The sequence below is a fragment of the Cervus elaphus genome, chromosome 19, assembly GCF_910594005.1.
Source record: "Cervus elaphus chromosome 19, mCerEla1.1, whole genome shotgun sequence".
Lineage (NCBI taxonomy): Eukaryota > Metazoa > Chordata > Mammalia > Artiodactyla > Cervidae > Cervus > Cervus elaphus.
The window spans coordinates 78,835,181-78,849,353 of NC_057833.1; the positions used below are offsets into that span (position 1 = coordinate 78,835,181).

A 14,173-nucleotide genomic window follows, 5' to 3' on the forward strand; every position below is an offset into this window, starting at 1 on the left:
ACATCAAGAAACAAGAAAAAAGCCAAATAAATGACCTAACTCTACACCTAAAGCAATTAGAGAAGGAAGAAATGAAGAACCCCAGGGTTAGCAGAAGGAAAGAAATCTTAAAAATTAGGGCAGAAATAAATGCAAAAGAAACTAAAGAGACCATAGCAAAAATCAACAAAGCTAAAAGCTGGTTTTTTGAAAAAAATAAACAAAATTGACAAACCATTAGCAAGACTCATTAAGAAACAAAGGGAGAAGAACCAAATTAACAAAATTAGAAATGAAAATGGAGAGATCACAACAGACAACACTGAAATACAAAGGATCATAAGAGACTACTACCAGCAGCTCTATGCCAATAAAATGGACAACTTGGATGAAATGGACAAATTCTTAGAAAAGTATAACCTTCCAAAACTGAACCAGGAAGAAATAGAAGATCTTAACAGAGCCATCACAAGCAAGGAAATCGAAACTGTAATCAGAAATCTTCCAGCAAACAAAAGCCCAGGACCAGATGGCTTCACAGCTGAATTCTACCAAAAATTTAGAGAAGAGCTAACACCTATCTTACTCAAACTCTTCCAGAAAATTGCAGAGGAAGGTAAACTTCCAAACTCATTCTATGAGGCCGCCATCACCCTAATTCCAAAACCAGACAAAGATGCCACAAAAAAAGAAAACTACAGGCCAATATCACTGATGAACATAGATGCAAAAATCCTTAACAAAATTCTAGCAAACAGAATCCAACAACATATTAAAAAAATCATACACCACGACCAAGTGGGCTTTATCCCAGGAATGCAAGGATTCTTTACTATCCGCAAATCAGTCAATGTAATACACCACATTAACAAATTGAAAGATAAAAACCATATGATTATCTCAATAGATGCAGAGAAAGCCTTTGACAAAATTCAACACCCATTCATGATTAAAACTCTCCAGAAAGCAGGAATAGAAGGAACATACCTCAACATAATAAAAGCTATATATGACAAACACACAGCAAGCATCACCCTCAATGGTGAAAAATTGAAAGCATTTCCCCTGAAATCAGGAACAAGACAAGGGTGCCCACTCTCACCACTACTATTCAACATAGTGTTGGAAGTTTTGGCCACAGCAATCAGAGCAGAAAAAGAAGTAAAAGGAATCCAGATAGGAAAAGAAGAAGTGAAACTCTCGCTGTTTGCAGATGACATGATCCTCTACATAGAAAACCCTAAAGACTCTTCCAGAAAATTACTAGAGCTAATCAATGAATATAGTAAATTTGCAGGATATAAAATTAACACACAAAAATCCCTTGCATTCCTATACACTAACAATGAAAAAACAGAAAGAAATTAAGGAAACAATGCCATTCACCATTGCAACAAAAAGAATAAAATACTTAGGAATATATCTATCTAAAGAAACAAAAGACCTATACATAGGAAACTATAAAACACTGATGAAAGAAATCAAAGAGGACACAAACAAATGGAGAAACATACCATGCTCATGGATTGGAAGAATCAATATTGTCAAAATGGCTATTCTACCCAAAGCAATCTATAGATTCAATGCAATCCCTATCAAGCTGCCAACGGTATTTTTCACAGAACTAGAACAAATAATTTCACAATTTGTATGGAAATACAAAAAACCTCGAATAGCCAAAGTAATCTTGAGAAAGAAGAATGGAACTGGAGGAATCAACCTGCCTGACTTCAGACTCTACTACAAAGCCACAGTCATCAAGACAGTATGGTACTGGCACAAAGACAGAAATATAGATCAATGGAACAGAATAGAAAGCCCAGAGGTGAATCCATGAACCTATGGACACCTTATCTTCGACAAAGGAGGCAAGGATATACAATGGAAAAAAGACAACCTCTTTAACAAGTGGTGCTGGGAAAGCTGGTCAACCACTTGTAAAAGAATGAAACTAGAACACTTTCTAACACCATACACAAAAATGAACTCAAAATGGATTAAAGATCTAAATGTAAGACCAGAAACTATAAAACTCCTAGAGGAGAACATAGGCAAAACACTCTCCGACATAAACCACAGCAGGATCCTCTATGACCCACCTCCCAGAATATTGGAAATAAAAGCAAAACTAAACAAATGGGACCTAATGAAACTTAAAAGCTTCTGCACAACAAAGGAAACTATAAGTAAGGTGAAAAGACAGCCCTCAGATTGGGACAAAATAATAGCAAATGAAGCAATGGACAAAGGATTAATCTCAAAAATGTACAAGCAACTCCTGCAGCTCAATTCCAGAAAAATAAATGACCCAATCAAAAAATGGGCCAAAGAACTAAACAGACATTTCTCCAAAGAAGACATACAGGTGGCTAACAAACACATGAAAAGATGCTCAACATCACTCATTATCAGAGAAATGTAAATCAAAACCACAATGAGGTACCATTACACGCCAGTCAGGATGGCTGTTATCCAAAAGTCTACAAGCACTAAATGCTGGAGAGGGTGTGGAGAAAAGGGAACCCTCTTACACTGTTGGTGGGAATGCAAACTAGTACAGCCGCTATGGAGAACAGTGTGGAGATTTCTTAAAAAACTGGCAATAGAACTGCCATATGACCCAGCAATCCCACTTCTGGGCATACACACTGAGGAAACCAGATCTGAAAGAGACACGTGCACCCCAATGTTCATTGCAGCACTGTTTATAATAGCCAGGACATGGAAGCAACCTAGATGCCCATCAGCAGATGAATGGATAAGGAAGCTGGGGTACATATACACCATGGAATATTACTCAGCCATTAAAAAGAATTCATTTGAATCAGTTCTAATGAGATGGATGAAATTGGAGCCCATTATACAGAGTGAAGTAAGCCAGAAAGATAAAGAACATTACAGCATACTAACACATATATATGGAATTTAGAAAGATGGTAACGACAACCCTATATGCAAAACAGAAAAAGAGACACAGAAGTACAGAACAGACTTTTGAACTCTGTGGGAGAAGGTGAGGGTGGGATGTTGCGAAAGAACAGCATGTATATTATCTATGGTGAAACAGGTCACCAGCCCAGGTGGGATGCATGAGACAAGTGCTCGGGCCTGGTGCACTGGGAAGACCCAGAGGAATCGGGTGGAGAGGGAGGTGGGAAGGGGGATCGGGATGGGGAATACGTGTAAATCTATTGCTGATTCATGTCAATGTATGACAAAACCCACTGAAAAAATAAATTAATTAATTAATTAAAAAAAAGAAGCTGGAGAAATTCTGTGGGATTTTGATTTGAATTACATTGAATTTATTGATTATTGTATAGAAAATTAGCATCTTTATAACACTGGGTCTTCCTACACATGAATAGAGTAGATTTCTTCATTTAATTCCTATCAATAAACTTTATCATTTTCTTTATAAAACCTTTTGCATTTTTGTTAAATCTATACTTAAACATATTTTATATTTTTAGTTGCTATCATGAATGGGATATTTTTAAAATTACATTTCCAAGCTATTTGCTGTTCATCTTTAGGAATACAGTTTTAAAATATGCATTTTGGTTTTATATCCAGAAAAATCCTTGAACTTTTCTGTTGGTTTTAAAATTTGTCAATTTGCCTAGATTTTCTGTGCAAATAATCATATAATATACAATAACAATTTTTTCTTCTTTTAAAAAAATTTTAATGTATTCTTTCTTGTCTTACTACTATGGCTAGGACTTCTCATATATCACTGAATAGAAATAGTGTTAGAGTGCATACTTATCTTGTTTTTGACTTGAAATGTTTTATTATTAGTTATAATACTGTTTACTCTGTGCTTTTAGTAAATATACTTCATTAGGTTAAGGAAGCTTTTTTCTCTACCTAGAATATTAAGGATGTTTTTAGTTTTGTTTTGTGGAAGGATATTGATTTACATTAATGTTTTTTCTGTGTCTGATCAAATGGTTTCTTATATTTAATTTATTCTACTATTGAAATTACACTGAAAAAATTTTGTTATAAAATTATACCCACATTCCTGAATAAATCTAGTTAAAAAGCAAAATAAATAAATAAATAAATAAAGTGCAGGGGCAGAAGATATAAAGAAGACCCTAGAAAAGCTAGGAAGAATGAGGTTACAGAAGAAATGAAGATTTTGTTTAGTCCTTTGGAGCTCTCCTGTGCTTAATTTAATTTGGTTTGTTTATACATTTGTAATATTCTAAATCTATGGCATATGGCATACACACTTATAAATAATGATATTAAAAGCTGAAAATATTCACAGTTCACTGAAAGCTATCTTGAGAATGTAGCACTAAAACTCCTTCCTCCCCCTGGGCCTGAACCTCTGGCACATAGACAGAGCTAAGTTTGTTAACGGTGTTTGTTTCCTGTGAGGCTTGTCACCAACTCCTGCAATGCTCCATAAGCTGGACCAGTAAAGGAGGGACTCAAAGCCTTTCTTCTCTTTGGTTCAATTAAATGGCCAGTCTTTGAAATATCATCTTCTCTGGATGCCATAGCAGAACTGGGCATGAAGGAAGTCCTTGGGGGACAGAGACATTGTCTTGCTTCTTCTTTTTTGCCCCCAGAGATAACACAGAAACCACAAAACAACACAAACTCCCCCGCCCCAGCTCATTTCTACTGAAGTGATTCTGTTCAGTTAGCCTAGATTTTCTAAGATGAAATACAGAGCAGCCTCTCTGAAGAGAGCTCATTTGCTGACATCGTTTGTGCTTTCACAGTGGAGGAGAGAACAAGCCTAAGGTGAGTGCCTCCTCACTTTCCCTAAGGTGAGTGCCTCCTCACTTTCCCTAAGGTGAGTGCCTCCTCGCCTAGCAGCTCACACCTTTCCCCAGCCAGCTTGGTGCATGCCAAGTCACTTCAGTCGTGTCCAACTCTATGCGACTCTACAGACTGTAGCCTGCCAGGTTCCTCTGTCCATGGGATTCTCAGGCAAGAATACTGGAGTGGGTTGCCATGCCCTTCTCCAGGGGATCTTCCTGACCCAGAGATAAAAACCTATGTCTCCTGTATTAGCAGGCAGATTCTCTACCACTAGCACCACCTGGGAAGCCCAAATGGCTATTTCCCAAAAGATCGTATGAGGATTCATTTTTAACATAGTGGGGCTCCTAGGGAAAGGACCTACTTGGGAATCCAGGTCAGTAAATGTGATGGGGGATGGAGACAGGTCTAGAGATGGGAAAGTAGAGAGAAGTTGTGTCTGTGGTGTTGTGGAAGATTCCTGCTTTCTCTTGGCTCCCACTTCTTGAGGATGTCCTTATATCACTTTTTCCAAGGAGACCCCACTCCATTTCCAGGTGTCAGCAACTCCTACTTTGTAGCTGCATTCGAGAAGGACCTGACATCACCCCTGGCTTACAGCATAGAGGCTCATCATGGTCCTGGGGGCCCAGGACACTCAGAGGAAGCCAGGCACGAGCCTCAGTATCTAGGACAGTGGCCATGTGGCCCAGAGCAGCAACAGGGACTGCTTGGGCCACGCATCACCACAGCGCCATTGCTTGCGCCAGCACCTTTGGCAAGGAGAATCTGCGGGCCACCCCAAAACCCTGTTAGATGAACACAGGTCTGTAGGGCGGGAGCTAAATTTTCAGAAACTACTCAGATAAGGACTTAAGGAGAAATGAGACTGAACTGTCCACACCATCTCCACCGTCCTACTCTGGCTCAGGGCCTGAGAAAACCCCAATGTAGCTGCCTCCACAGACCTCACTCTGCTGTGGTCCTGGAGGCTGAGGGTATGAAGAATAGCCTGATGGGGAGATGGAGGCAAAAGCTCAACCATGGATTTGATCACCACTGTCATCCGGTCTTAATTAGGGCACTTAAATCTCTTGGGGATCATGAAACATAGAAATGACAGGGACATATGTGGAGAGCTATTGAGAGCTATCTTTAGAAGAAAGAGTTTATATCAACTGCTTAAATTGCTAGTCACCTTGTTATTTCTTGGATTTGATTTCTATATACTTCAAAGGAAAGGATACTAACAAAGTACATGACAGGACCTTTTTTTCTGGACCCATTTTTGCTTACTGTAACCACAAAGTCAATAAATTATACTTAAAAAAACCTTAATCAAGTATCTTGATATCTGGTTTGTTGCATAGAAATAATTGTTCTGCTACAACAGCTCCAGCCAGTTACTTCCCATAACTGCTTTCTAACATAATGTTTGTCTTGTTCATAAAATATCCAGTGGTGATTTTCTTATTTACATTTTTATATATGTGGTAGCTCTTAATGTGTTATATCTAAAACTCATCATCTACTTGCTTAGTCTAAGTATCAATATTATTTTTCAATTTTGTTGTTCTTCAGTTGCAAACTCGTGTCTGACTCTCTGCAACCCCAAGGACTGCAGCATTCCAGGCTTGCTGTCCTTCACTATCTCCTGGAGTTTGCTCAGAGTGATGCCATGCAACAGTCTCATCCTCTGTCGTCCCTTTCTCCTCCCTTCAATCTTTCCCAGCATCAGGGTCTTTTCCAATGAGTTGGCTCTTAATATCAGGTGGCCAAAGTATTGGAGCTTCAGCTTCAGCGTCAGTCCTTCCAATGAATATTGAGGATTGATTTCCTTTATGATTGATTGGTTAGATTGCCTTGCAGTCCAAGGGACTCTCAAGAGTCTTCTCCAGCGCCATAGTTCAAAAACATCATTTCTTCGACCCTTGGTCTTTATGGTCCAACTCTCACATCTGTACATGATTACTGGAAAAACCATAGCTTGACAATATGGACCTTTGTTGGCAAAGTAATGTCTCTGCTTTTTAATATGCTGTCTAGGTTGGTCATAGCTTTTCTTTCAAGGAACGAGCGTCTTTTATTTTCATGGCTGCAGTCACCATCTGCAGTGATTTTGGGGCCCAAGAAAATAAAATCTGTCACTGTTGCCATTGTTTCCCCATCTATTTGCCATGAAGTGATGGAACCAGATGCCATGATGTTAGTTTTTTGAACGTTGAGTTTTAACCCAACTTTTTCACTCTCATTTTTCACTGTCATCAAGAGGCTCTTTAGTTCCTCTTTGCTTTCTGTCATAAGGGTGGTGTCATTTGTGTATCTGAGGCCATTGATATTTCTCCTGACAATCTTGATTCCAGCTTGTGCTTCACCCAGCCCAGCATTTCACACGATGAACTCTGCATAGAAGTTAAATAAGCAAGGTGACAATATACAGCCTTGACATACTCCTTCCCCAATTTGGAACCAGTCCATTGTTCCATGTTGGGTTCTAACTGTTGCTTCTTGAGCTGCATACAGATTTCTCAGGAGGCAGGTAAGGTAGTCTGGTATTCCCATCTCTTAGAAGAATTTTCCACAGTTTGTTGTGACCCACAACAAAGGCTTTAGCATAGTCAATTCAGCAGCAGTAGATGTTTTTCTGGAATTCTCTTACTTTCTCTATGATCCACTGCATGTTGGCAATTTGGTCTCTGGTTCCTCTGCCTTTTCCAAATGCAGCTTGTACATCTGGAAATTCTTTGTTCAAGTACTGCTGAAGCCAGACTTGGAGGATTTTGAGCCTTACCTTGCTAGCATGTGAAATGAGTGCAATTGTGCAGTGGTTTGAATATTTTTTGGCATTACCCTTCTTTAAGATTGGAAGGAAAACTGACCTTCTCAAGTTCTGTGGCTACTGCTGAGTTTTCCAAAAATGCTAGCATATTGAGTGCAGCACTTAAGCAGCAGCATCTTTTAGGATTTGAAAGAGCTCAACTGGAATTCCATCACCTCCACTAGCTTTGTTTATAATGATGCTTCCTGAGGCCCATTTGACTTTGCACTCCAGGATGTCTGATGTTAGGTGAGTGATCATACCATCATGGTCATCTAGGTCATTAAGACCTTTTTTGTATAGTTCTGTGTATTCTTGCCACCTCTTCTTAGTATCTTCTGCTTCTGTTAGGTCCTTGCTGTTTCTGTCCTTTATTGTGTCCATCTTTGCATGAAGTGTTCCCTTGGTATCTCTAATTTTCTTGAAGAGATCTCTAGTCTTTCCCATTCTGTTTTTTTTTTTTTTTTTCTCTCTCTCTTTTTCTTTACATTTTTCACTTAGGAAGGCTTTCTTATCTCTTCTTGCTGTTCTTTGGAACTCTGCATTCAGTTGGACATATCTTTCCTTTTCTCCTTTGCTTTTCACTTCTTTTCTTTTCCTCAGCTATTTGTAAGTCTTCCTCAGACAACTGTTTTGTCTTTTTCCATTTCTTTTTCTTGGGGATGATTTTGATCACTGCCTCCTGTACAATGTTATGAATCTCCACCCCTAGTTCTTCAGGCACTCTGTCTATAGATCTAATCCCTTGAATCCATTTCTCACTTCCACTGTATAATCATAAGGGATTTGTTGTAGGTCATACCTGAATGGCGTAGTGGTTTTCCCTACTTTCTTCAACAATTTAAGTCTGAATTTGGCACTAAAGAGTTCATGATCTGAGCCACAGTCAGCTCCCAGTCTTGTTTTTGCTGACTGTATAGAGCTTCTCCATCTTTGGCTGCAAATAATATGATCAATCTGTTTTCAGTATTGATTATCTGGTGATGTCCATGTGTAGAGTCTTCTCTTGTTTTGTTGGAAGAGGGTGTTTGCCATAACCAGTGCATTCTCTTGGCAAAACTGTTAGACTTTGCCCTGCTTTATTTTTTACTCCAAGGCCAACTTGTTTCTCCAGATATCTCGACTTCCTACTTTTGCATTCCAGTCCCCTATGATGAAAAGAGCTTCTTTTTTTGGTGTTAGTTCAGAAGGTCTTGTAGGTTTTCATAGAACTGTTCAACTTCATCATCTTGGCATTTGTTGTTGGGCCATTTCTTGGATTACTGTGACACTGAATGGTTTGCCTTGGAAATGAACCAAGATCATTCTGTTGTTTTTCAGACTGCACCCAAGTACTACATTTTGGACTCTTTTTGTTGACAAGAGGGCTACTCCATTTTGTCTAAGGGATTCTTGCCTTAGACATATCTTAGTAATAGATCTTATTACTCATATCTTAGTAATAGATGCAATGGTCAAGTGAATTAAATTTGCATATTTCCATCCATTTTAGTTCATTGATTCCTAATATGTCATGTTCACTCTTGGGGTGGTTGACAGTAGGCTTGGTTGACCACTTCCAATTTACATTGATTCATGGACCTAGCATTCCAGTCCTGTGCAATATTGTTCTTTACAGCATTGGAGTTTACATTTACCACCAGATACATCCACAACCAGGTGTCATTTCCTCTTTGGTTCAGCCTCTTCATTCCTTCTGTAGCTATTTCTCTGCTCTTCCCCAGTAGCATATTGGACATCTGCTGACCTAGGAAGTTCATCTTTCAGTCTCATATCGTTTTGTTTTTTCATACTGTTCATAGGGTTCTCAAGGAAAGAAGGCTGAAATGGTTTGCCATTTCCTTCTCAAGTGGACCACATTTTGTCAGAAATCTCCACCTTTCCAAAGATGGTGTAGTAAAAGGATATGCCCTCATCCTGTCCTATGAGTGTTTTTGGAGTCTCTGGCAGAGGTGTGGGTCAACAGTGGCCTGCTGCGGGGTCAGGGACACTGCCAGCAGCCATCCTGGCAAGGCATGGCATGGTGGCATAAGTCTTTTTGGAGGCAGTTACGCGGTCGCCTTTTCAATACTTGAACTACATTTTTCACTAACCATTATTCCAGTTCCTAAATCTTCTTTTTTGCTATGTCTTATCTGTTTTCAAACATATCTACTGAATTCTTAATTTTAGTAATTTATTTCCATTTTAAAATTGACATTCAACTCTTTATAGAATCTAGTTCTCTCATTGTGTCATTTATTTCCTTGAACATATCATAGTTACTTTAAAATCCATGTCCACCAATTCCAATAGATGGGTCATCACATATGGATTTGATTCTTTTTGTTGTTTGTTTTTGGTCATTTGGTCTTGTCTCTTGGCATACCTGGTCATTTTTGAGGGAATACTGGACAATCGATACATGTAGAATAGTGCAGACATGTTGGATGATATTATGTTCCTCTCGAGAGGATATGATTTTTTTTCTGGCTGGTAGTAGTTGCAGATCACCTTAATATAGTTAGGACTGAGATAGTTAAGGCTAGGTTTCTGAGGACTGGTCTGTTTCGTTTGCTTTTATTTCCAGTGTTCAGAGTATTCAGCTGAAGACTTTAGTTATTTACCTAGACCCCTACTCAGCTTTGTGAATCTGCTGAAAGCTCTGCCTCTTAGCAGCTACTTTCTCCTGCATGTCTTGCCCCTGAGCTTCTTAGGATTCAGCAAGTGCCTCAGGTTAAAACCCATTCAGAATGTCAGACTTAGTTTTCTTTTGTTCCCTTTTCTCTGGAGAATTTGCCTCTTGAGTCCTGGCTGCCTTTGTAGCTCTAGGTTTTTGCTTTCCAAACCCAGTGACACTATTGCAAACTCTGGCCACAACACTCTGCTCTGCCAATGCCCCAGAGGAAAATGCAGTGGGAAGTGCTTGCTCATCTCCATGTATTTCCCTTCTTTTAGATTCTGGCCCCTCAAGTGCTGCCTACCTTTGTTCACCTTGACTGATCTCTGATATCTTCAGAGAGTTGTTTTAAAAACTTACTCAGACTTTACATTGTTTAAATTTTGCAGTGTTCTCTGCACAACTGTTGAAGGTAGGTGATTTAGTGTGGTATAGACTTACTTCATCACAGTTGAAAGTGTGTGTTACTTGCTCAGTCGTGTCCGACTCTTTGCGACCTCATGAACTGTAGCGCGCCAGGCTCCTCCATCCATGGGATTTTCCAGGCAAGAATACTGGAGTGGGTTGCCATTTCCTTCTCCAGGGGATCTTCCTGACTCAGAGATCGAACCCCAGCCTCCCACACTGCAGGCAGACGCTTTACCATCTAAGCCACCAGGGAATCCCATCATATTTGAAAGCTGAGGTCTCAGTCTTGAGTTGTTTTTGGCATGATCACATTTTTCCCCTCGATATTCTGTTGGGTTGTTTTTCAAATCAGCATTATCTTTTTTTTTTTGGATAGTATTCTGTTTCATGTTTTCTATTCTTTATTGTTTTAGTCATTTGAAATACGTTCATTTTATAGTTTGTATCCTATTAAGTTATCTGAAATTCTCAGGGGTTTAATTTTATTATATATTATCTGCTGACTCAGTTTGCATTTGCTTCTGCCAGATGCCCCAAGAGATTATGAACAGCAGAGGACCAACTTTTATGTTAATTTCTTGGGTTGGGATGGCTTAAAGCCATAGAGCATATTTGACTTCCAAATATGAGTGAGCAGACACATGGTTAAAAAATACAAAGGGAGATATTTTTTTCCTCCACTCAAAGTTCAGATCTGTACAGATAAGCTTATGATTTTGTTTACTTGTGAATGACTGTTTCTTGGATTATATTTTCTCTTAAGATATGGACCACATATGGGATTCAGACTCTATACATTTCTGTTAGCTCCGACTCTCCACGTTACGTGGGCTCCAGGTCTTGGCTCCTGTGGGTCATGAGTCCCTTGAGCTGCTGAGAAATCAGCAGCTATTGCTGCCTCTGCTTTTCGGTTTTCTTTGTGCCTGATCCTCAAGGATTTGCTTCATTTTCTTGTGGACTCAGCTGTTTATATATGAAGACACTCATATACTTTACTCAGCATTTTTAGGTGTTTTTTTTAGGCAAAGGTTTTCTAGGTGTCTAGTTTTCATAATTTCAGAAATGAAATTTTCACTGACATAATTTACATTCCTTGTTTACTTAAATGTTAGCTATTATTAAATGCCATCATCAACATTTTTTCTGCATGTATGTAAAATGTGAACAATTGGATTATAATATTTAATATATATAGTATATTATGAATATATAAGATATATATACCATGTAATACATTTTATATAGTATATAGTAGATTATAAAGCTTCATGATAACTACTCTGTGAACTGGGTGTAAAAGTACGATAAAATCGGGCCTATTGAAATAGTTGGAAGTACATCACACTTCTCTCAACTACGTGTTTCCCTGTATCTGTTTTGAAACTTTGATTTTTCTCAGTGAGATTAAGCTATGTTGTGGCTTTGAAGCTTTCAAACATTGAAAGATATATTTCCGGGAATGTATATTTATGTGTGAATCACTTCACATTCATTCATATATGTTACTTATATTTGGATTTTAAAATTTTATATTTGCATTAATTTGAATATCCTTTTATTCCTTCTGTAGGAAGATACTTCATCGAGATTTGAAATCAAAGAATATATTTCTGAAAAATAATAAACTTAAAATTGGTAAGATTTTAAAATATGTATTCCATGAAAGAATATATTCTAGATTTTATTATTATATATCAAATTGCAATATAAAGTAACTAAAAATGGTAGAATAATCATTGGTTTACTCAAACTTCTTAAATTTTTGTGCTTGATTGGTTGTGCCCAACAACAATAGCAGCAAAAAGACCAATTGTTCCTGCTTATCTGATAGAAACTGAGGGATAAAACATTTGCTATTTATTAGTAGATCCAACAAATGTCTTTTGAGTTCCTATTCCATGCCAAGCGCTAACCATTAACAAATGATTAGACTTGTTTTAGTAGTTTGATTACTATAGGTTTCCTACTCCCGGGTTTATTTTATCATAAGCAATTAGGAGTTATCACAGATTATTAAAGTGTTGATATAGCGAGTTCTCCTTTAGAACTGTATCTATACTCCTAACAGTTACAGAACTGTTTGATCTTCATGTAAGATGTTCTTAGAGGGGAAGACATAAAACCATCAACAGATTAGGCAATTATACTGAAACTGGTGGATTCAAGTTTTCATAGTCATGTTCTTGAAAAGTCTCAGGTTTTTATTTAAAATTTCTTCTTTATTGTAAATGAAGAACAAATTCCCCCCTCACTCAGATAAAATTGTAAATCATATATTCAATGCTTCCAGAATCATTCTGTTTGTTGTTAATCAGGCTTGAAATATCTTTTTGTTTCAAGTTGTTGGTTTTCCCTAATAGCAGGAAAAGAAGCAGTTTTAGCTTACATAATTCACTTTCCTATCATCAAACTCTTCTTTTTATAAGGCTTTTATTTTTAAAGCTTTTCACCAATATTACATAATTTAAAATGTATAACTTTTTCTTCAACATGGTATGAATGATTGTGTATTAAAATCGTCAAATTAGGCACTCTGTTGTTAATTTCCAGTATAGTACTGGTTTTCATGTTTTAAGTATTCATAGAAGTTAATTATTATTTCAAGGGGATTTTGGAGTTTCTCGACTCCTAATGGGATCCTGTGATCTAGCCACCACTTTAACTGGAACTCCCCATTATATGAGCCCGGAGGCTCTGAAACACCAAGGCTACGACACAAAGTCGGATATCTGGTGAGTGGGCATGGGCCAGTCCAGGCACCGTATTCATTTTGCTACCTTGAGATACAGTGCATTTTATTTTTAGGCTCACTTACTTACTGCATCCACTCATTTATCCTTTTTAATGTTAGCTATTCTGTCAGTAGTGTAGAGAAGATCTTTTAGGTTGGAAATGTGATACATTCATTAAATTGATTTAAAAAATTCCCTTTATTCATAGATTAACTGGTTGATTTAGGTTTTTTCTTGTTGAGCCACAAGGGAACGTGCCTAATGTATCATAAACATTAAATTTTGATACATTTCTGCTAGCCTATTACATAAAGCATTTGTAATTCTAATCACTCTGCTTTGTTTTTTTTTAAGGTTAACTTCCACCTCTGTGGGGAATATATAGCTTTCTTTTATTTTTTGTCTTCTTGCTGCTTTTAAGAATTTTTACTAAAGGTATTAGCTTTAAGGATACTTAAATTTTAAAAATTCTGGGTTTTCAGTGATAGCTACATCTGAGATTTCTCAGCTTCTTTGAGCTCTGTTCCAAAAGAATTTCTTCTTCTTCATCATGGAACCAGTTTAAATCTCAGTACAAGAAACTAAATGGAAAATTGTATTCTGTTGTTAGCAATAGATCCTATTTGGGAAAATTTCCTTTCCTTTGAAGAGGAATCTTATATAATTTTCAACTTGTTAAGGGTTGAAAGGACAATTTAGCTGAGAGCTTGTTAATCAAGTAAATAATTATTGTATGCAAATCAACTAAAGTAGTTCAGAGCTATCAGCAGTGTTAAAGATTGTGCCTGCTTCGTTCTTCTAAAGAAGATA

The 14,173-nt window shown here is 37.6% G+C and overlaps 1 protein-coding gene across 9 annotated transcripts in view; it reads left to right on the forward strand.

The window, feature by feature from the left end:
• NEK11 (NIMA related kinase 11) overlaps positions 1–14,173 on the forward strand; it is a 280,951-nt gene that overhangs the window by 84,412 nt on the left and 182,366 nt on the right. For all 9 annotated transcript variants that reach the window (XM_043874531.1, XM_043874532.1, XM_043874537.1 and 6 more), the window contains 2 exons: positions 12,202–12,266; positions 13,237–13,363. In XM_043874531.1, the coding sequence (XP_043730466.1) occupies positions 12,202–12,266; positions 13,237–13,363 (192 nt within the window). The remainder of the gene's footprint in view (positions 1–12,201; positions 12,267–13,236; positions 13,364–14,173) is intronic.